The sequence below is a fragment of the Somniosus microcephalus genome, chromosome 2, assembly GCF_052327205.1.
Source record: "Somniosus microcephalus isolate GS21.2 chromosome 2, FLI_Smic_1.0, whole genome shotgun sequence".
Classification (NCBI taxonomy): Eukaryota; Metazoa; Chordata; class Chondrichthyes; order Squaliformes; family Somniosidae; genus Somniosus; species Somniosus microcephalus.
Window position 1 is genome coordinate 170,466,022 of NC_140988.1, and position 24,076 is coordinate 170,490,097.

Genomic DNA, 24,076 nt, shown 5'->3' on the forward strand with positions numbered 1-24,076 from the left:
CAGAAAGACTTATACAAACCTGTTAAATTAGTCAGGGGTTAACCATGGTTAGAGCATACTGGTTAGTTAAAATGTAGTACCTAGTAAGGGTTATTGTTTAAGAGTTGCATACGGCAATCTTAAGGGGGGCGGAGTGTAGTAACCTGGGAGGTTATGTGTAACCTGATCCACCAGGTGGTGCTGTGGCAATTGCTCTCCTGAGTTAAGTCTGATCTGTACTGGTTGTACTCTTTGTTTTTGCTGCCTCATGGCAGAAGCTTTTATGTGCAAGTGTTGATTAAACTATGTTAAGGAGTTAACCTGTGTCTGTCTCCATCTATGGCCACCTCAAGATACCACAGAGTGGATGTCAGGTGAACAGGATTGGGGCTCAACATTCATGCCCCTATAATTTGTCTATCTCACGATCCAAGTGGCCATTCTTCATGTGTCAGCCTGGACAAAGTACTGGAGGGTTGCTAGCAACCATGGAACCATATGTCAGCCTGAATCAGCGTCCTTAGAGGGGGAGAGAAGAAAATGAGAATTAAAGTTAGATCAGTAAAGGCATTGAAGCAAGTCATTGGTCACCTCAGTTGTTTCAAGAATGATGCGCAGGGAGGAACTAAAGGGAAGAAAACAATTTTAAAATAGAAAATGACATTTAAGGCCCAAGGCCTGAAGAACTGTAGAAATAAACATAAGTCCCGATTCTAACTCAGAGCGTGTTCAGTACAGCCAGGGTGTGTGGCAGGAGAGAAACCCTCGTGAAGAGTTCAGTGTGAGGCTTGGGGTCCATTTTAACTCCTAGGCCTCATTTGAATAGTTTCGATCCGTCTCCTGCCAGAAACTGGGCTGGGGGGAGTGACCCCATGGCTGGCAGGTGGGAATTATGCCAGAAGCCACACACTGCCGGGGACCCAAGGTAATGGTACCCCTCATAAGTTAGTGCTCGGAGAGGGATTTCCAAGGAGCATCTGATGCTGGGAGGGAGAGACAAGGCCAGTGCTGGGGAGGTCCAAGGACTCCTTGCGGGGCTGGAGGGAGCACTCTGGAGGAAAGCCTAACAAAAATTCAAAAAGCCACCCCGCCAAATTCTGCCAGGTTTTGCTGGAGGAGGGAGATTTTCAGCGCTGTGCGAGCCTCACGATCCCGGGTGTTAAAATTGTGTCATAGCACCGATGCTGTCATCGGGCCATGACTTCTGCACATTAAGTAGGCCCCGGCAAGGTAGAGGCAAGCTCCCTCCCAACTCTGTTTTGCACAGAGTTGAAGTGACGGCAGGTGGGAACGCTGCACGAAGCAGCCGGCCGCCATTTTAACCTGCCCGACCCATTCATGCCAGTCATGCTGGGTAAAACCGGGGCTTTATTATTTGCTTGGAAAAAATGATTGTGGGTTTGATTCAACTGAACCAGTTAGACAGGAGATAAGTAATTGTGTGTACATTTCACAGTATGCAAAAAAGGCCCATGGAGAAGTAACGGTGATGCTGAATGGATCTGGTCATACCAAAGCTTTCAGAAAAGACAGGTACAACACTGGTGACATCAGCGTGGCAGAACTGTACTTTTAACTATAATGGGGTAGATTTCCGTGAACTTCAGCGGAAGTTTGATGGAAACTTCGGAGAAATGGTGGAAGTGGACATTTCTCTGGGGTTTCTGCAGATCACCCGCCCAAGTTGTGGCGGGACATCGGAAGAACTGATGCAGAAATTACTGCCACTTATTTATAACAGATAATGCTGGAAAACACAGCAGATCAATCAGCACCTGAAAGGAGCAGGTGACGTTTTGGGTGCAATCAACCTTCATGATGAAGGGTCACAGCTGTAACAGGGACTCTGCTGTACTTGGATTTCAGTAAGGCCTTTGATACAGTTACTCCAAAAAGGCTGGTACTAAAAATTTAGCAAAGATGATGGCGCCAATCAGAAAGGCATGAGGGGCGGGCGGGGGGGGGAGGTGGTGAGGGTTTAACCAAATGTAGAAATAGTTTGAGGTTGAATACAGGGTGGTATTTTCCAAATAAATACTCAAGGATAAGGTTGCTGTAGTGTATTATCTTGGAATGTATCTTTAAATTGTTTATTTGATACCCTTATGGTAGTGTTAATGCTTATGAATTAAATGCCTTTCACCAAGCTGTTTAAACCCTGAATGTTCATTGCTACATGCATATTTCTTTTCTTTAGCATGGTAACAAGAAATCTTAAATTATAAAAGAACTGTATGGTACATAGCAGAAATTGGTGGCTTTCACTTAAACCACAGTCTAACTGCATATCATATAAATATTCATATTGATTACATTATTCTTTGCACATTACTGGCACTGATTATGTTTTTCTTTCCTGTCACTAGCATTTTTGGTGAAATAGAACTTGGAAAATTAGACAACAAGCGGGTTACCTCAGTTTACCTCTGGATCATGGACAATATTGATGGGCCTGATAAGTGAGGTTTTGCAGTTTTATTGCATGCATACTGTGGGATTTATTACATACAGTAATTTTTCCATCTCCATTGCAGCATGGTGGAATGGTAAAGCCTGTTGGACCTCCAACACAGTATGCCATTGATTGGCAGGGTGAGGACTCCTCAAGCACAGTCTGACCTGTGCTGTTGTAGGGGGGCCAGGTGGGGAGGATAGGCATTTACTAGTAAGGAGGGGAGGAACTTTGGCGGGAGAATGGCACTGAGTTGCTATCACATATTCCTGGCAGAGATATAACACAACTCTACTGACAAAGGCCTGGGGACAGGTTGCCCACTTGTCTCCTTAGCCAAAGATGACACAAATTGCATAAAGACCCAGAAATAGAAAAGAGGGGGAAAAATGCGAGAACTAGAACCTTACAATTACTTTTCCATGACTATTTTCACTGGCCGATGATTCAGTAACTAAAGAGTATAAATTTAATATCATTAAGAATGGTGTGAGCCTTTGGCTTAGTGGTATTATTCCCATTTCTGAATCAGAAGGTGAAGGGTTTGAGCCCCACTCTAGACAGTTCCAGCGAGTGGCAAGTAGACTATGGTTTCAAAATACTGGGTTAACATCCAGCAGGGTCCTCGTATCCAAACAGAGTGACCACTGGTGCAGTGGTAGTATTCCCACCTCTGAGTCAGAAGGGTTAGTTTCCAACCCCACTCAAGACAGCCTTGGCGAGCACAGACCCAACTCCGAATACTGGGTTGATGTCAAGCAGGGGTACTTGAGTCCGATGGGTGTGTGTGCTCCCCCTCATAAAGGGTGGGTGGGGCTCTTTGCAGCAGCCGACCAAGGACAGGGCTCTCAGGAGATAAAAATTGTGAGGAAGGCGACAGGAAACCACCTCAGCGACCCCTCCCTAGTAAGTGGCTCAAGAATTTCATGTATGATACTTGAGTTAGGACCTGCCGAGGGCAGAACACAACACACGTGGACCTTAAGAGAGGAAAAGTTTAAAAGGGGCACTCATGACATATCTTGCTCCCTAAATTAGTGACATACATCAATTTACCTGTTAGCTGTAGAAACAGTAATATAATTCAGCCACCCACAATCTAGAAGTTAAAAGTAGTATGTATTTTTTAAAAAGTTTTTCAATAATCCCCAAGTTGCCAAAAGATGCTGGTGTAGGAAATGGAAAAAAGTGACTCAGCATGTTTTGGCCTCTGAGTGAGATTGGCTATTTTGAGATTGGAGCTGAGGTACGTTGTCAGGGCAAAGTAGAGGCAGGTTTACCTTGCATCTAACCCATCCTATACCTGACCTGGGAGTGTTAAACATTGACATTAGGTACCTGAAATGAAAAGTGTTGCATTCCCCCGCACTAACACCACTCACCTTGCTGATCAAAATAATTCACAGTATAGCAGAAAAAGGACAGTCAAATATGAAGAGGCCACTGTTGGTCCCCCTGCCTACCTGTCTGCCTGACCCTCATTTGCATTGTACTGTGTCAGGCTTACCATCTCATCTGTCACACTATCTGACTAAGATAAACCACAGAAATCGTTAGCACTGATTTAAGGGTGTGCTTGTCCGACTGTTTAAAAACAAAAACAAGGAAGGTTCTTTTCTGGGAAAAGTGTTCAGCAAACCTTTGTTTCTGGAGATGAGTCAGAATTGTCATGTATCATTTCTGCATAACCTGGTGTTATGTGTCAATATTGTCATATTGTGCTACGCATTTCCAAACAATAGCTTCAGCGAATTGGGTCATGAGGAAGGATTGGAAAAACCTCCTCTATTCAATCTTGAAAGGAGGTGACTAGGAGGAATGGGAGACACATGCTAAGACTGGTAAAAGGGAAATTTAAGACTGATGTTAGGAGGTTATTCTTCACAATAGAGTGATTAGCACATTGAACGGACTTCTGGATAGGACAGTGGATGCAAAAAAAAAACCCTGGAGCATTTAAGAACCAGTCGACAGTGCTACAGCAGACGATTTGTTCTTTCTGGATGAGTGTGATAAAATGAGCTGAATGCCCTCCCTCTTCCCTATCTATTGTGATCTTGTGAAATTAAAACCTTTACCGAACATTTTTTCATGAAGCCCTGTAAAGTAGTAGTTTTCAGGCTAATGAGGACAACTGTTACTTTAAGTTTAGCAATTACAATTAATTTTAGCAATTGCACTGAACTCAGAGTCAACATTTTGATTTGCAGTGAATCCTGTGGTGCCGGCAGTGTTGCAGAATTGGAAAAGATTCTGAAGGAGAAAAAAATCATGTACTCTTGCAAGGATAATTACAGGTGTGTACCACATCAGATTCATACTTAAATATTGAAAAGTTTACAAAGCTAATGAAATTCTATCACAAGAGTTTATGTAAAATGTCAGTATTTTAAGATAATTTTATTCTCTTGTTCCTCCTAATTCCGAATGATACTTGTTATGTTCATTAATAACTAGACATTCTTATTATGAACACAGCTAGCTTCTAGCTAGTTATTTATTCAGTACACGTTCTCTAGGTACAGTATCTGTAGAGGCTTCCATGTGTGCTCCTGTGTGCAGGCTGCCATCTTGACTGTTGCCTTCTGGGTAGCCTAGCCTCATGGGTAATGTAGTCTTAATATAATATATACTGGGTAGTGTAGTTTTATACATACAGCTCTATACAGCTCTGCTGCTCCACCTAGTGTCCACCACAGAATGACATGTTATTGATCACTACATCCCCCTTTGGAGGTTTAACAAAATCAATATCAATCAACTTTCAAGAAAACAATAAAGATAATATCAGTAACACTTTTGTTAGTGCTCTATAAACATAAACATTTTCAAAACAGTCAACACATTTTCAAAGCTTTACATTGTACTCAAAAGTTAAGTCTATCAGGCTCTTTTACTTCACGTGTGGATCTTCTCAACACGGGTAAGTCTGATGTATCTTCATGAGATTGTTCTGGCGGTGAATGACAAGATGCAGTTGCGGCATTGTCATCAATCTGCTCTTGTATAGATCGAGGTCTCCTTGCGATCTTTGCTTGGAGAGGGTTTCAGTGTTTCCTTCACTCTTCATGCCATAACTCTCAATGTAGTCAATGCACTCTCGAAAAACTGCAGGCAGCTGGATCCCATCATACAGCATAGTCCTCTCAGCAGCCTCGGCTAATGGAACACCAAAGATTGGCCTGAGGGAAGAAGGAGTATCCACCAGAACTGCTTCCTGCTCTGGTGCAGGCTTCTTCTTTTTCTTTTTCTCTTTCCACTGCTTAACAACATCTGCTGCGGTTATATCTTTGGACTTTTCCTCCTTGTGTTTTTCCTCTTTGTGCTTTTCTTCCTTTGGCTTCTCTTTGACCTTAAAGTCTTTTTCTTTCTTCTTGGAGAAACTAGGCTTTTTGAAGACATGGATACCCTTTGGCCTTTTCATCCTTGATGGGCTCTCTGCTTCATCACCTGAGTCATCTGGTCTGCTTATGGCACAGTTTATACGGTAGCCTCTCTTGACCAGTTCTAAGTCTTCACAAGCTTTGTCACCCAGTAGTGAATCAAGCCTTTCAGCCACAACAGAAAACATGAGATGATGCACTTTGTCTTTGACTGTCACTTTAAGTCTGTATACACCTAAGCTATCTATTTTCTGTCCATTATAGTCCTTCAGTGGTACTGACTTTTTCTGTATTTTGGGCTTTTCTTTCATATTGTTAATGTCACTCATACTGATTAAGTTTGCTTTTGCCCCAGTGTCCAGTTTCAATGTAACTAATGCTCCATTTATCTGCAGTGGGATCATCCATTTGTCCTCTTTTACTGCATTAACTTTATGTTCAGCATTGTCTATTTCTGAGGGCTGCACATTTTCTGTATCTTTTTTGATATCGTCACATGACACCATTCCTACAAAAAATGTCTCACTTATTTCAGTGTCCTCAATCACATTAACTCGTTGCCCTTTCGTCGTTTTTACTTTTGAAAAGCATTGTTTGGCAAAGTGATTCTTTCCATTACACTTTGTGCACATTTTTCCAAATGCTGGGCATTGTCTTAACTGGTGTTTGTAACCACAGCGTTTACAATTAAAAATTTCATCCTCCGATTGCTTTTCATTTCTGTTCTGCCCATGTTTCTTCCCCTTGTAGGACACAGCACCGACAGCAGCATTATCACTCATTACATTCGCATCATTATTGATTTCACTGAAAGTCTTTGCGTGATTTCGAGCTAGCTCGCTGGCTTTGCATATTTTCACTGCATTTTCCAAATTTAGTTCGGTTTCTCTCAACAGACGTTCCCTGACTTTTTTATCATGAATACCAAACACAATCTGGTCACGAATCATGGATGCTTTGAGCTCAGAGAAATTACATTTCTGTGCTTTCAGTTTCAGATCAGTTATAAAGCTAACAAAAGTCTCATTTTGTTGCTGTGTCCGAGAACGGAAGAGGTATCTTTCATACGTCTCATTCTTTTTGGGAGAGCAATGTGCATCAAATTTTTTTAGCACATCTTCTAATTTTTCTCTGTTCTCCGCTGGATTAAATACAAATGTATTAAATACCTCTATTGCCTGTGGGCCTGCAACCGTAAGCAGCAACGCTATCTTCTTTGCGTCTGGCTTCGTACCGAATTCGATGGCTGCAATGTAGAGTTCGAATTGTTGTTTAAAAATCCGCCAATTGTAGTCGACATTTCCCTTGAGATTCAAACCTCCTGGTGGCTTCAAATTCTCCATGTCGCTTTTCACAATTTTCAGCAGATCTTCACCACCCTGGTACCATGTTATGTTCATTAATAACTAGACATTCTTATTATGAACACAGCTAGCTTCTAGCTAGTTATTTATTCAGTACACGTTCTCTAGGTACAGTATCTGTAGAGGCTTCCATGTGTGCTCCTGTGTGCAGGCTGCCATCTTGACTGTTGCCTTCTGGGTAGCCTAGCCTCATGCGTAATGTAGTCTTAATATAATATATACTGGGTAGTGTAGTTTTATACATACAGCTCTATACAGCTCTGCTGCTCCACCTAGTGTCCACCACAGAATGACATGTTATTGATCACTACAATACTATCCTACAATGTCCTCCTCCCTGCACCCTCACTGTGTTGAAATCAAGGTACTCTCTCCTTCAACAACTCATTCTTTCCGAGGACTTCAAACTTGTAGCTACAAAAAGTAATCAAAATGGCTAATGGAATGTTTGCCTTTATCTCAAGGGGGGCTGGAATACAAAGCAGAGGAAGTGATGCTTTAGTTTTACAGAGCCTTGCTAAGACCCACCTGGAGAAACATGTTCAGTTTTGGGTACCGAACCACAAGAAGGATATATTGGCCTTGGAGGGGGTGCAGTGCAGATTCTCCAGAATGATACCAGGGTTTAAAGGGTTACATTTTGAGGACAGGTTGCAGAAATTTGGCTTGTATTTCCTTGAGTTTAGACAGTTGAGAGCTCATCTAATCGAACTATTTGGAATAATCAAAGGAGTCGATTGGGTAGATATAGAGAAACTATTTCCTCTGGTCGGGGAATCAAAAGCAAGGCGGCATAATCTTAAAATTTGGGCTAGGTCATTTAGGAGTGAAATCAGGAAGCTCTTTTGTATAATTGTGAATATATGGAACTGAATATTGGTTTGCAGTTGCAAGTAAGTTGTGACTAAGACAAATTGAAGTTGCAAACATACATACAAAATAACAATTTTTGAAAACTTCAGCCTGGGCAAATAGCAACTATTAACCTTACCACAGTGCTACATATATTGAGCCTGAAATTCCTCTTGGGCCCTGGGTGGAACTGGGGGGATCGCACAATAGGAGACTGGAAAATGGGACAAAACCCCATTCCAAACGGGGAGTAACCGAATTTCTCCCCCAAAGGATTTAATAGGGTAGATAGAGAGAAACAAATTCTTCTGTTGGGAGAGTCCAGAACAAAGTGGCATAACCTTAAAATTAGAGCTAGGCCTTTCAGGAATGATGTCAGGAAACACTTCTTCACACAAAGGGTAGTGGAAATCTGGAACTCTCTTCCCCCAAAAAGCTGTTGAGTCTAGGTCAATTGAAAATTAAAAAACTGAGAGAGGTAGATTTTTGTTAGGTAAGGATCTTAAGGGTTAGGGAACTAATGCAGGTCGATGGAGTTAAGATTCAGGTTAGCCATGATCTAATTGAATAGCGGGCAGGCTCGAGGAGCTGAATTGCCTACTCCTGTTCCGATGTTCCTTAAAGGCCTCAGCGAAACTCATGCCAGCCGAGTACCAGGAAAGATACCAAAACTTTGACTGCCAAAGGTAATCGATCCCTGCACTAAAGCACCCTATAACTCCCTGACAGGCTGAGGATTGAAAATAAAATGAAGCTCTGTTGGGCCCTTTTGGGCCCTCACTCTGCAGTTGGAGTGGAATGATGCTGTTCTGTTGTTCTGGGTCTCGGTTGGGACTGCTGAAGTGCATTTACTGGGCATGCAAATGTTCCCAACCCTAAATTTGGGATCATAGAAGCAGGAGGAGTCTGTTCAGTCCCTCGAGCCTGTTCCACCAAAGGCAGGGTCTGTGTCTGTAGCTGCAGGTGGCCAGGTGTCCCAATCTGCCACCCGTCTGGCAGCAGAACTAGGCCCCTGGGATTTTAGCCCATTCTCCTTTGCTATTTATGTCCCCTGGTGAATTTGACAGAAGGAGTTGAATTCTGCAGTGGACCGGGACTCCAGCCACGTGTTTGCGTGATTTCTTTTTTGGGGGAAGGGTGGGGAAGTTAATAATGTTTTTTCCGTTCAGACTTCCACTTTGTTGCTGCATCAGGTGTCCTTGCCTTGCTTCGACATTAGCTGTATTAATTTTTTCTCATACTTAAGTGGAAGAATACATTGGCAGAATATTTAAAGTGGGCTCATTGCTAGCGGTCAAAATACCCGCAGTGGAAAACATCCCCTTTTACTGCTGGTGGGATTGTTCCTGCTCAGAGGAAAATATGGATCTCGGTATCTAGGTCTTAAGTTTTGTTTACTAATTCTAAAGTTTAAAATTCTGCTATTTTCTTGACAGGCCTATTCAAATGCTCCAGTGTGTTCACAAATCAGACCGTCCATCCTGCAAGTTCAGCACTGTGCCAAAAGTCTGACATATCCATCCACTAAAGCTAGAATTGTGGAATTTCTAAAGTTGCTTGCTTCTACATAAACGTACAATCATTAGGAGTGCAGAAAAGTATAAAGAAAGCCTCATTATGCAATGTAGTGCGATTGTCTGCATTGGGTTGATTTTAATTTGGTTTGTAATTTTGAAGAGAGATTTGTATATTAAAAATAAAGGAGGATCATTGTCATTTTAAGAAGGGAAATAACCTGAGGAACTGTGCCATTATTTAACATCATCATTATATTAGGGGCTAATAAGCTAGTTGTCAAAGCCCATTGCACTGGTCCAAATTGGGCACCAACCCTTCAAAATAAAAGGCATAAAGGCCTAAGGCCCACCACATGCCTGATTGGGGATTTCCCCATAATGCAACTTGAGTGCCTACTCACCTATTTGGAATAGATCTTTCAGGTCCTGTGGTGGAGGAAATATATACTGTTACTGGGTGGCCTAATATCGAGCCATCCTCCTTTCCTAATGCTGTTGTTTTCAGCCTTTAATGGGAAAATTGAACACGTTCTCAGCAGCTCCAGAACCCTGTCGCAGTGCTGCCAATGCCTGAAGAATGCCCCAATGTTAGATTCACCAAGGATGCCATGGATGAATTGTGCCAGCTTCTGTACCAGGAGCAGCAGCCAGGCCAAGAGCCTGAACAGCTCTGCAAGTGCAGGTCAAATTGAGTTCAGTTTTCAACTTTATCCTACTGGATTCTTCTAGGCAGCAACTGGGAACCTGTGTAACATCATCCAATGTGCTGTCCAGTCTTGCATTCATCTGCCGGGTAAAATTTCTACTGGGCTTCTCACGATCTCCTGCCGTATCTTTGGTGGAGGACCAGCAGAAATCCCAGAAAAATGGTATAAACAACCATTTATGCCATTTCCCTCTCATTTCCATCGCTCTTCAGCCAAAGTTACATTGGGAGACCAGGAGAATCTCTGTCGAAATTTTAACCTCCCCATCTTTAAGAAAGTTGGCAAATTCATACATTGTTGTACCATACCATGACAGCGGTGCAAAAGGGCCATTCAGTTCTACAACGTTGTTGGACTCCCCAGAATCCAGGGAGCAATAGATGAGACACACTTTGCATTACTATGAGCTCATTGAATTTCCCTTAACAGAAAAGGATTCCACATCTTCAATGTTCAAATAGTTTGTGACCAACAGCAACAAATTGTCCTTATGAATGTCAGATTTTCTGAGAATTGGCACAATATTTTTGTTATGAGGCAACCCAACCTCCTAGCTCTATTGTGGGAAGGTCGTCAAGTTTCCAGATACATTCTGGGTGATAGGGTGTATCCCTTGCTTCCATGGCCCATGTATCCACAGAGTACCATCCCCAGCAGCTGAGCATCAGTACAGTGAGGTACATACAGCCACCAAGTGGTAATTGAGAGGATTATTGGAGTTGTAAAGGGAAGTCTCTGGTGCCCATATAGATCAGGAAAGGCACTGCATCAAGCTCCTGAGTAGATCTATCACATCATGGTTGCATGCTTCTCCATTGAAAAAGGACTCCTCTTCCTCCTCTGTATCCTATGTGTCAGCTGTGGCTCAGTGGGTAGCACACTCGCCTCTGAATCAGAAGGTTGTGGGTTTCAAGTCCCACTCCATGGAATTTATAGCGCAGAAATCTAGGCTGACACTCTAGTGCAGTGCTGAGGGAGTGCTTCAGATGAGATGCTAAACCGAGGCCCCGTCTGCGCTCTCACAGTGGACGTAAAAGATCCCATAGCAGTATTTCAAAGATGAATAGGGGAATTATCCCCGGTGTCATGGCCGATGTTTATCCCTCAATCAACATAACAAAAACAGATTATCTGGTCATTATCACATTGCTGTTTATGGGAGCTTTCTCTCGTTCTCTCTTTCTCTCTTTCTTTCGTTCTCTCTTTCTTTCTTTCTTTCTCTCTTTCTTTCTTTCTCTCTTTCTTTCTTGAATTTCTCTATAAATTGTCTAAGCTTTTCGGACAGCATCTGTTGGTAGAGGCTCTCATAAGTTTTATTACACAAACCTGATAGCAAAGCAATTTTTGAAAATTCAAACAGACCAGGGAAGATTTCAAATCTCACATTGTTATGTAAGGTCTGATATGTTTTGAAAACCAATAAACCATTGCCGGGTCCCTTGTCCGCAACCGAGCATCCGGTAGAGGCTGGCTGGGCGGTTGCATTGGACGACGCCACATTCTTGAACACTCTGAAGCAGAGGGACCAGGATGACATGCCAGCATTTCTTCTACTGGGTTTGCACCCATAGCAGTCAGCATGTCGTTTCCAGAACCGAGGGAAATTGAGAGAGCCAGTCATTGCCCATGTCCCATTAGGGAATGCAAAGGTGTTCTTCGAGTCACCCATATAGGGTATGCCAAAAGACCCAATGTCACTGTTTTTACTGGTGTTTGCACTCATCCGATAACTTTTGATAGCTGGTTCTGTCCCATTGCCAATACACGTACCCATCAATCGAAGCCTTTTCCCTACTGGTATGTGTACCCAAATGTTCCATCATGACCATGGCCTGGTGTCATTGGTGGTATAACTCATGATGATACAGTCCCAGTCATCCCAGAAGTCTACAGATTCAATGAGGGGCACGACGCACTCCAACATGACAGCTAGCATAACTGAGTGCGTTTTAAACAGAGTGCTGCGAGTTGGGAATTGGTTCTTACTTTACACCAAGGAAAGAGTTTGAGAATGGGAGCAGTCAAACAACAACAACTGCGAAACCGCTAATGTGACGTCACAACCAGGGAAGGAGCTGGTTGGTAAGTAGGATCTGGTGAGTATTTCTACAGTCCAGTCGTTAAAGTAAAAGTAAGGTCTCTAGTTTAGAGTAAGTAGTGTTTAAAGGGAAGTAAGGTCCCTAGTGTATGTAATATTCTTTAATTTAAAGGAAATAAAGGGAGTAAATTAAGGGTAGGACATGGCAGGGTAGCTCGGCAGCGTGGAGTGCTCCTCCTGTGCTATGTGGGAAGTCAGGGACACTTTCGGTGATCAGGGCGAACACATGTGCAGGAAGTGTCTCCAGCTGCAGCTACTCGAAATCCGCGTTTCGGAGCTGGAGCTGCAGCTGGAGTCACTGTGGAGCATCCACGAGGCTGAGATCTTCGTGGATAGCACGTTTAACGAGGTGGTCACACCACAACGAAAGAGTGCACAGGCAGGAAATGGGTGACCGCCAGACAGAGTAAAAGAACTAGGAAGGTAGTGCAGGAATCTGCTGGATCCATCTCCCTCTCCAACAGATTTTCCATTTTGGATACTGCTGGGGGAGATGGTTTCTCAAAGGGATGCAGCAAGAGCCAGGTCTGTGGCACTAGAAGTGGCCCAGCTGCACAGGAGGGGAGGAAAAAGAGTGGGAGAGCAATAGTGTAGGGGATTCTATCGTAAGGGGAACAGATAGATGTTTCTGTGGCCGCAGACGCGACTCCAGGATGGTATGTTGCCTCCCTCGTGCCAGGGTCAAGGATGTCACTGAATGGCTGCAGGGCATTCTGAAGGGGAAGGGTGAACAGTCAGAGGTCGTGGTTCACATTGGTGCCAAAGACATAGGTAGAAAGAGGGATGAGGTCCTGCAACAAGAATTTAGGGAGCTAGGTAACAGATTAAAAAGCAGGACCTCAAAGGTTGTAATCTCTGGATTACTCCCGGTGCCACGTGCTGGTGAGTATAGGAATAGGAGGATAGGGCAGATGAATGCGTGGCTAAAGAGTTGGTGCAGGAGGGAGGGCTTTAGTTTCCTGGATCACTTGGTCTGCTTCTGGGGAAGGTGGGACCTGTACAAGTCGGACGGGTTGCACCTGAACCGGAACGGGATGAACATTCTTGCGGGGAGGTTTGCTAGTACTGTTGGGGGGGGGGGGTTTAAACTAACTTGGCAGGGGGATGGGATACGGAGTGCAGCTATAGTAGGGGGTGATGCACAGCCAAATATAGAGGAAAAAACAAGTCAGCCTGGAAGGCAGAGCAAATATGTAATGGTACAAGGGAGTATGGCAAGGCTGGATGGCATTTATTTTCATGCAAGGAGTCTTGCGAGAAAGGCAGATGAATTGAAGGTGTTGATGAACACATGGGAGTATAATATTGTTGCTATCACAGAGACATGGTTGAGGGAGGGGCAGGACTGGCAGCTCAATATTCCAGGGTATAGAATCTACAGGCGAGACAGAGGGGGGTGTAAAAGAGGAAGGGGTGTCGCAATATTAATCAAGGAGTCAATTACTGCTTTAAGGAGGGGTGATATCTTAACAGGGTCCTTTAATGAGGGCATATGGGTAAAACTTAATAACAAAAAGGGGGCAAGCACTTTGCTGGGAATGTACTATAGGCCCTCAAACAGTCAGGGGAAATCTCAGAGAAGTGTAGAAATAATAGGGTAATAATAGTAGGGGATTTCAACTTCCCCAATATTAACTGGGATAGTCAGAGTGTGAAAGGCTTAGAGGGTGCGGAATTCTTAAAGTGCATCCAGGAGAGCTTTCTGAGCCAGCATGTAAAAAGTCCTACAAGAGAGGGGGGTGGTACTGGACCTAATTCTAGGGAATGTAGCCAGGCAAGTGGTAGAAGTGTCAGTAGGAGAGCAGTTTGGTGACAATGACCATAATTCGGTGAGATTTAAGGTAGTCATGGAAAAGGACAAAGATGGATCAGAAATAAAGGTTTTAAATTGGGGGAAGGCTGATTTTAATATGATAAGGCAGGATCTGGCCAAAGTGGACTGGGATCAGCTACTTGTAGGAAAATCCACATCAGAGCAGTGGGAGTCTTTCAGAAAGGAAATAGAGAGAGTACAACGCCAACATGTTCCCGTAAAGGTCAAGGGTGGGACCAACAAGCCCAGGGAACCCTGGATGTCAAGGGATATGCAAGAATGGATTCGGAAAAAAAGGGAGACTTTTGGCAGATACAAAGGACTAAAAACAGTGGAAGCCCTAGAGGAGTATAGGAAGTGCAGGGGGGTACTTAAAAAAGAAATTAGGAGAGCGAAGAGGGGGTATGAAAAAACACTGGCGGGTAAAATAAAGGAAAATCCCAAGTTGTTTTATAAGTATATTAAGGGCAAGAGGATAACCAGGAAAAGAGTAGGGCCCATTAGGGACCAAAGTGACAATCTGTGTGTAGAGCCAGAAGATGTGGGTGAGGTTTTAAATTAATATTTTGCATCTGTGTTCACTATGGAGAAGGACAATGTAGGCATAGAAATCAGGCAAGGGGATTGTGATATACTTGAACAAATTAGTATTGAGAGGGAGGAGGTACTAACGGTTTTAGTGGGCTTAAAAGTGGATAAATCCCCAGGCCCAGGCGAGATGTATCCCAGGCTGCTCTGTGAGGTAAGGGAGGAGGTTGTAGGGGCTCTGACACAGATTTTCAGAACCTCTCTGGCCACAGGGGAGGTGCCAGAGGACTGGAGGACAGCTAACGTAGTACCATTATTCAAGAAGGATAGTAGTAGGGATAAACCAGGGAATTACAGGCCAGTGAGCCAAACATCAGTGGTAGGGAAATTATTGGAAAAAATTCTGAGGGACAAAATTAGTCTCCACTTGGAGAGGTAAGGATTAATCAAAGATAGTCAGCATGGCTTTGTCAGGGGGAGATCATGTCTAACCAATTTGATTGAATTTTTCGAGGGGGTGACTAGGTGTGTGGATGAGGGTAGTGTAGTTGATGTAGTCTACATGGATTTCAGTAAGGCTTTTGACAAAGTCCCACATGGAAGACTAGTCAAGAAGGTAAGAGCCCATGGGATCCAGGGCAATTTGGCACATTGGATCCAAAATTGGCTTAGTGGCAGGAGGCAGAGGGTGATGGTCGAAGGTTGTTTTTGTGACTGGAAGCCTATGTCCAGTGGTGTACCGCAGGGATCGGTGCTGGGTCCTTTGCTGTTTGTAGTGTACATTAATGATTTAGATATGAATGTAGGAGGTATGATCAGTAAGTTCGCAGATGACAGGAAAATTGGTGGAGTGGTAAATAGTGAGGAGGGAAGCCTTAGGCTACAGGACGATATAGACGGGTTGGTTAGATGGGCAGAACAGAGGCAAATGGAATTTAACCCTGAAAAGTGTGAGGTGATGCATTTTGGGAGGACTAACAAGGCATGGGAATACACAATGAATGGTAGGATCCTAGGAAGGACAGAGGATCAGAGGGACCTTGGTGTGCATGTGCATAGATCCCTGAAGGCAGCAGGACAGGTAGATAAGGTGGTTAAAAAGGCATATGGGATACTTGCCTTCTTTAGCCGAGGCATAGAATATAAGAGCAGGGAGGTTATGATGGAGCTGTACAAAACGTTAGTTAGGCCACAGCTGGAATACTGTGTGCAGTTCTGGTCACCACACTATAGGAAGGATGTGATTGCATTGGAGAGGGTGCAGAGGAGATTCACCAGGATGTTACCTGGGCTGGAGCACTTCAGCTATGAAGAGAGGCTGGACAGGCTGGTGTTGTTTTCCTTAGAGCAGAGAAGGCTGAGGGGGGACCTGATGGAGATTTACAAAATTATGAGGGGCATAGATAGGGTAGATAGAAATGAACTTTTCCCCTTAGTAGAGGGGTCAATAACCAGGGGGCATAGTTTCAAGGTAAGGGGGAGGCGGTTTAGAGGGAAATTGAGGAAAAACTTTTTCACCCAGAGGGTGGTTGGAATCTGGAACTCACTGCCTGAAAGGGTGGTAGAGGCAGGAACCCTCACAACATTCAAGAAGCATTTAGATGAGCACTTGAAACACCATAGCATACAAGACTATGATCAAGTGCTGGAAATTGGGATTAGAATAGATAGGGCTTGATGGCCGGCATGGACACGATGGGCCGAAGGGCCTCTATCTGTGCTGTATAACTCTGTAGGCTTGAATTTCATCAGGCCGTTGTGTAGGATTTGCAAAATTGAACATTGTCCTATAAGGGTCTATTGGCAGAAAAGGCCTTAATTTTAAAGACTGTTTTAAAAGAAGTCCAGAAAAAGGGGCACACAAAATGGCCACCAGACCCTGTGACCAGCTTTTTGGGACATTTTAAAATGGTTCCTGCAGTCCACAGACAGCTTTTGTAGATTCAGCCCACAGTAAGTTCTAGAATGCAATTTCGGAGAATGCGAAACCAGACAGAACCCCATACATATGGATTGGATGCAGATCCAATCAGATCGGCCTGTAGATAAAGGCCATCAAAATGTTTACCCAGACAAAGGGAAACAGCCTCAAGTTCAAAGGGGGACATCAAGACCCATTAAAGACAATACAAGGTAATTCCAGACCAGAGATGGCAGTTACCGGCCATTCCGAATGTACTTTAAACACAATGACTACTCCTCTGTGCTACAAGCCCGCCAAAATTTAAACAAAGAGTAACCTTGATATGGCGGGAGATAAGGGCCTCGATGAGAAGTATAACTGGAGACCCGGGGTAGCTATCGGGAGATGATCGAGAGAGTTGATCGAGAAAGAGCATTGTAGAGATCATTTTCGAGAGATCGTTCGGGGGTCCGAAGAAGGTGCAGTTCGGTTAGGAGTTCGGGTTCGGTAGAGAGGCCATTCAGACTCGGAAGAAGACGACGATTCGGTAGACGATTGGGATCGGAGACGTGTTGAAGACTCAGAGTAGCCCTTGGTGGTTCAGGTTGAGTCAGCGTCCAGACCCGGGGTAACTATCGGGAGATCATCGACAAACCCCGGGCCATTGACGAGACGAAAAGACGGCGACCCTCCAAGAAGAGACCTTATGAAAATGGTCAAACAGTTGGGCTCTCTCCGCACCGACGTCCAGGCCTGCTAACATCCAGCCTGTCCGTGTCCATTACCTCGAGGGAGAAAAGAGTGTGTCGCAGCCCGCTGCATTTCCGCTGACCACGTGGAGACAGGACGCCTGAGAGGAACAAAACGCAGACTTCAAAACCTCTATTTTCTAACTGGGACTGGTGAGCATGTTTCTGGCCCCTCATAATCTAATCTAGCTAGGTTTAGGGGGTGGGCATTTTTGGGGATAATTAACAAGGAGTTGTTGTCCCTCGATGTTCTGTGTGTTTCCCTATTTCATGGTGAACCTTGTAAAGTATAATATGCCTGTGGATATATTGGTTAGTACTGTATTATGATTTGTTATTCCCTCCCATGTACCTTATTGGCTTACATTCAATTTTTCCTTTATGCAATAAAATTTCACTTCGTTTCATTAAACTTGGTCTACAAAGTATTCTCTGCATTGTAGTTCCTGCCTCAAAGTCCAGTGTACAGAACCTAAGGGGTGAGTGGGTCGAACCACTCGGTAAATTACTGTGCAAAAGAGAGAGAGGTCTCACCAGAGAGAGAGACCGAGCAGAAAACCCCTTACAGTTGAGGTGGGATTGGAGGCGTGTGGGGGGTTAAAATTGCAAAAACTGGTGGGAGGTGGGCAAAAACTGGTGGGAGGTGGGAGGGCCCAACCCCGCCTCCATCCCGCCTCCAAGCAATTTTCATTAAATCGTGTCTAGTGGTCCCGTCTCCGTCCCGCCTCCAAGAGGCGGGATAGGCCGTTAAGGCCTTTAACATGCACTAAATTGCCTCTATAATGCCATTTTGATAGGCCTTTGTGATTTTAACCCTTTTCCCACGTGAAGCACGCCTGTCCTGAAACACAACGGTGAAACCTGCCGGTAGCACAATTGGATTGCTGACTATCAGCTGCAGATTTCTCTGAGGATTCTTCAGGCTCATGCTCTGCCTCCTGGATAGTGGGGACGGGTGCTTGCGATGGTCCTGTGGGGGAGTAAAGGAAAGAGTCAGAGATGTGAGGCCAAGGTTACATGCACATTGCATATTGCAGATGATCATAAGTCCATCTGTTAGAGCTTCAGAATCATTATCAGTGACTCATGCAATGTCATTGAGAGAGATGGAAAACTATTCTGTCACCAGCTTGCTGTGATGCGCCCGTCTGTCCGCCCCCCACTTGCACATCTTTCTCCACTCCCACGATCTCCAGGACTGCCTCCTCCCAGGTGGTGAGCTGGGCTACTGAGGGTGGCCCTCCTCCTGTCCTCGCTCTTTCCTTCTTAATGTGAGCTCTCTTTTCCTGCAATGAGGGAGACAAGTGGAGTTTGAGTGAGAATGAAAGAGTGTGGAGAATCCATAGCATAGATGCTTAGAAGGAGACAAAGATGGAGTGAGGTGGCAAGACCAAGGGCCCTCCCTGTGTGTTGTAAGTTGTAATTGCATCACAGTGATAGGGAGTGTGAGGGCTGCATAGTCGAATAGTTAGGTGAATGTGACCATAGAGAGAGAGGGAATGGGTATGGGTGCATGGATGTCAGTGTCAAGTGGGATGTGGAGGAAGAGATTGCTAAAGCTGAGTGCTGGTGAGGAGAGGCAATGGGGATCAGATTGAGGGTGATGGGAAATTCATACTCACTTTTCCAGCGTGCAGAAGGTCATGAAACCTCTTCCTGCACTGAAGCCAGGTTCTGCGGGTTATTGACAAAGAGTTGACCTGCTCTGCCACCTGGATCCACACAGCCTTGGTTTGCTGGGGAGGCTTCTTCCTCCCTGAAGAAGGGAAGAGCGCCTCTTTATTTGCTCTTGCTCCCTCCACTAAAGCCTGCAGGGCAACGTCATCAAAGCGGGGTGCAGACCTAAGTCTCTGGCTGGCCATTCTTCCTGCAGGTGCCTCTAACATGCAAGGGCAAAAGCTTGGCAGTCTGCAGAAGAAGCAAGGCTTGTTGGAGATCTTAAATGCAGCAGCAATGATGACATCATCGGAGGCGACTTTCAGACTGGAAAAACTCATTGGCCATGGGTTCCCACACCACCACCACCACCACCACCACGACGACGACGAGGAGGACGAGGAGGAGGAGGAGGAGGAGGAGGTGGTGGTGGTGGTAAACATAAATACACCGTTCACAACAACACACTGGATCCTTCCACACAACACATGCAGACTGCCGTTTATAGTGCAGGAGGAGTGCCCTTTAATTTGCGCTCCCCAGGGTGTGTTGCGTTCCATTTTACAAACGCTCTGGACGCCAGCCGCACAATGGGGCGGTCCGGCTGAAGTTTGGATTCGGGGCGGCCAAAGGGCGTTGCACGAGGATGTGACGTCATTTTCTGCGCGCGCATCCGGGCGGCCGCTAAACTTTGCGCCGGCGCTAACGGGCAACTTAATTTGGGGCGGGGCGCAAACTGCGCTGCGCCCGGGCGCTACACAAATAGCGCCCGAAAATCACTTCTCTTAAGGCGCTAACTGCTGGCGCAAGCAACTGAAAATCTAGCCCTAAGACTCTATAAAGTTCATGGTTCAACCCCGGTAATGTACCTGAAAGAGGTAATACATGTTCTTGGTTTGTATCTGACACAATTAATTATTTAAGGTATATTGTAAGCATAAAATATGTTATCGCTTGACTAAAGCACTGCTAAAATATCACTAAATGATCCATTTTAAAGAATAATCCCTTTAACTGAAACAAACTCTGGAAAAAAAACAGGCAAGAGCCTCTCTGCTGTATCTTCCAAGGTTTCTCTGTCTTTCTTTCTCTTGGAGCTGGCAGTCAGTAGCCTGGTTGAAATTAGCCCTTTCAATCCCACACACATATGTACATAAGATGGCTGAATTTGGAATTTCCAACTCCAAATCCTTTTTTTTGTACTTTTATTGGTTTTCACCTATTCCCTCCGGTAAGGAGGGTTCAGAATCGATTATTGAGAAGGGTCGTTTGAATCTTTTTGCCCACTTTCCTGTGACCTTATTCAGTTTCACCATCACCTTGTTCCCAATGTCAAGTCCTCTAACATAAGAGCCAAATTTAAGAACATAAGAACATAAGAAATAGGAGCAGGAGTAGGCCAATCGGCCCCTCGAGCCTGCTCCACCATTCAATAAGATCATGGCTGATCTGATCCTAACCTCAAATCTTCTATCACTCTGCATCCACCCGAACCCATGTGATCTCCCGGGAGAGGCGAAAAACCAGATAAAAGACCCAATGGCCAAATTGGGAGAAAAAAATCTGGGAAATTCCTCTCCGACCCATCTAGGCGATCGAAATTCTTCCAGGAGATCACTCTGTCCCTATATTTTCTACAGTACTTACCTTCTGTAAAGGCGATCTCCACCCCAGCCAGGAACAGGAATAAAACCATCTCCTGAAATCTAACACAGAATTAGAACACAGTAGGAGCAGAACCAGGCTACACGGGCCCTGGGCTCACTCCACTACCCACAGGGCCATGACCATTCCGAACCTAGACTCATGTCCAATTTCCTGCCCGCTCCCCGTAACCCTTAATTCCCTTTACCTCTAGGAAACTATCTATTTCTGTTTTAAATTTATTTAATGATGTAGCTTCCACAGCTTTCTGGGGCAGCAATTTCCACAAACCTACCACCCTCTGAGTGAAGAAGTTTCTCCTTATCTCAGTTTTGAAAGAGCAGCCCCTTATTTTAAGATTATGTCCCCTAGTTCTAGTTTCACCCTTCATTGGGAACATCCTCACCGCATCCACCCGATCAAGCCCCTTCACAATCTTATATGTTTCAATAAGATCGCCTCTCATTCTTCTGAACTCCAATGAGTAGAGTCCCAATCTACTCAACCTCTCCTCATATGACCACCCCCTCATCCCCAGGATTAACCGAGTGAACCTTCTTTGTACTGACTCGAGAGCAAGTATGTCTTTTCTTAAGTATGGACACCAAAACTGTATGCAGTATTCCAGGTGCGGTCTCACCAATACCTTGTACAACTGCAGCAATACCTCCCTGTTTTTATATTCCATCCCCCTAGCAATAAAAGCCAACATTCCATTGGCCTTCTTGATCACTTGCTGCACCTGCATACTAACTTTTTGAGTTTCGTGCACCAGGACCCCGAGATCCCTTTGTACTACAGTACTTTCCAGTTTCTTGCCATTAAAATAATAACTTGCTCTATGATTTTTCCTGCCAAAGTGCATAACCTCACACTTTCCAGTATTGTATTACATCTGCCAAATCTCTGCCCACTTACTTAGCCTGTCTATGTCCCTTTGCAGGTTTTTTATGTCCTCCTCACTCACTACTTTCCGTCCCATCCTTGTATCATCTGCAAACTTTGATATGTTACACTCGGTCCCCTCCTCCAAATCGTTAATATAGATTGTAAAGAGTTGGGGACCCAGCACTGACCCCTGCGGAACACCACGAGTTACTGATTGCCAGTCTGAGAATGAACCATTTATCCCAACTCTCTGCCTTCTGTTAGATAGCCAATCCTCTATCCATGCCAGAATATTACCCACAATCCCGTGATTTTTTATCTTAAGCAATAATCTTTTGTGTGGCACCTTGTCAAATGCCTTTTGGAAGTCTAAATACACTACGTCCACTGGTTCCCCTTTATCCACCCTATATGTTACTTCCTCAAAGAACTCCAGAAAATTTGTCAAACATGACCATGCTGACTTTGTCCTATTAAATTATGATTATCCAAATGTCCTGTTACTGTCTCTTTAATAATGGACTCCAAAATTTTACCTACCACAGATGTTAGGCTAACCGGTCTATAGTTTCCAGCCTTCTGTCTACTGCCCTTTTTAAATAAGGGTGTTACATTAGCAGTTTTCCAGTCTGCCGGGACCTTTGCCGAGTCCAGGGAGTTTTGGAAAATTATTACCAATGCATCCACAATCCCTACCGCCACTTCCCTCAAGACCCTAGGATGTAAGCCATCCGGTCCAGGTGATTTATCCGCCTTGAGTCCCATTATTTTACCGAGTACCATTTCCTTAGTGATTTTGATCATGTTTAGCTCCTCCCCCTCTGTAGCCCCCTGTTTGTCCAGTGTTGGGATATTCTTAGTGTCCTCTACTGTAAAGACTGATACAAAATATTCATTCAGTGTTTTTGCCATCTCCATATTTCCCACCATTAATTTCCCAGTCTCATCCTCTAAGGGACCTACATTTACTTTAGCCACCCTTTTTCTTTTTATATAACTATAAAAACTCTTACTATCTGTTTTTATATTTTTTGCTAATTTACTTTCATAATCTATCTTCCCTTTCTTAATCAATCTTTTTGTTATTTTTTGCTGTCTTTTAAAGTTTTCCCAATCCTCTATCCTCCCACTAGATTTGGCTACCTTATATGCCCTTGTTTTTAGTCGAATACTATCCTTAATTTCTTTACTTAGCCACGGATGGCTGTCTTTTCTTTTACACCCTTTTCTTCTCAGTGGAATATATATTTTTTTGGAAGTTGTAAAATAACTCCTTAAATGTACACCACTGATCATGTATCGTCTTACCCTTTAATCTATTTTCCCAATCCACTCTACTCAATTCCGCTCTCATACCTTCATAGTCTCCTTTATTCAAGCTTAGCACGTTTGTTTGAGATCCAACCTTCTCACCCTCTAATTGAATATGGAATTCAACCATGTTATGGTCACTCATTCCAAGGGGATCCTTTACTAGGACATTTTTAATTAATCCTGTCTCGTTACACAGGACCAGATCTAAGGTTGCTTGCCCCCTGGTCGGTTCAGTTACATACTGCTCAAGAAACCCATCCCTAATACACTCAATGAACTCATCCTGAAGGCAGCCCTGCCCAATTTGATTTGTCCAATTAATATGATAGTTAAAATCCCCCATAATTATAGATGTTCCCTTATTACAAGCCTCAACTATTTCCTGATTGATACTCCGTCCAACAGAGTTGCAACTGTTCGGAGGCCTATAGGCTAGGCCCACTAGTGTTTTTTTCCCCTTATTATTCCTTATCTCCACCCAAACTGTTTCATTATCCTAATCTTTTGACCCAATATCATTTCTCTGTATTACAGTGATTCCTTCCTTTATTAACATAGCCACCCCACCTCCCCTTCCTTCCTGCCTGTCCTTCCTGATCGTTAAATAACCTGGTATGTTTAATTCCCAGGCATTGTCACCCTGCAGCCATGTTTCTGTAATGGCCACAAGATCACACCCATATGTAGTTATTTGTGCCATTAACTCGTCTATTTTGTTACGAATGCTACGTGCATTCAGATAGAGAACTTTCAAATATGTTTTGTGACACTTAGTTCCTGCTTTTGCCCTTTTTATTACTTTACCGGGATGTTCTTATTGAGCACCCGATAGTCCACCGTGGCTCTCCACGAGTTGTCCGGTTTCCTGACCGGCCAAAGGGGAGAGTTTACGTGGGTGGCTATGGGCCTCAGAACACCCTGCTCGACTAGCAAACCCAGTGCCACCTCTAAATCGGCTTCCGCCTCTCTCGGGAAGTTGTATTGTCTTTGGGGCCTAGACATGGGATCCCCATCTATTCTGACCTCCACCCCTGTGACTCTCCCACAGTTGTGCTTGTGGGTGGCAAATGCTGCGAGATTGGCTTGCACATAGGCCCTGTACTCGGCTGGGGTGCCACTGGCCAGAAGCCCCAGGTCGTAGCCCCCCTTTGGCTTCACTGTACAGAGAGTCCCCTTATCCTGCACCTTGTCAATCATCATAACTCCCTTCTTGGTCCCCGGGTCTACGG

General features: G+C 44.4%; 1 protein-coding gene across 1 annotated transcript in view; it reads left to right on the plus strand.

Annotated features, from left to right (window-relative positions):
* LOC147123096 (ADP-ribosyl cyclase/cyclic ADP-ribose hydrolase 1-like) overlaps positions 1–9,764 on the plus strand; it is a 34,091-nt gene extending 24,327 nt beyond the window's left edge. Inside the window, exons 7-10 of the mRNA XM_085966305.1 lie at positions 1,436–1,512; positions 2,346–2,438; positions 4,642–4,728; positions 9,467–9,764. Of these exons, the coding sequence (XP_085822431.1) occupies positions 1,436–1,512; positions 2,346–2,438; positions 4,642–4,728; positions 9,467–9,542 (333 nt within the window). The 3' untranslated portion in view covers positions 9,543–9,764. The remainder of the gene's footprint in view (positions 1–1,435; positions 1,513–2,345; positions 2,439–4,641; positions 4,729–9,466) is intronic.
* The last annotated feature ends 14,312 nt before the right edge of the window (positions 9,765–24,076 follow it).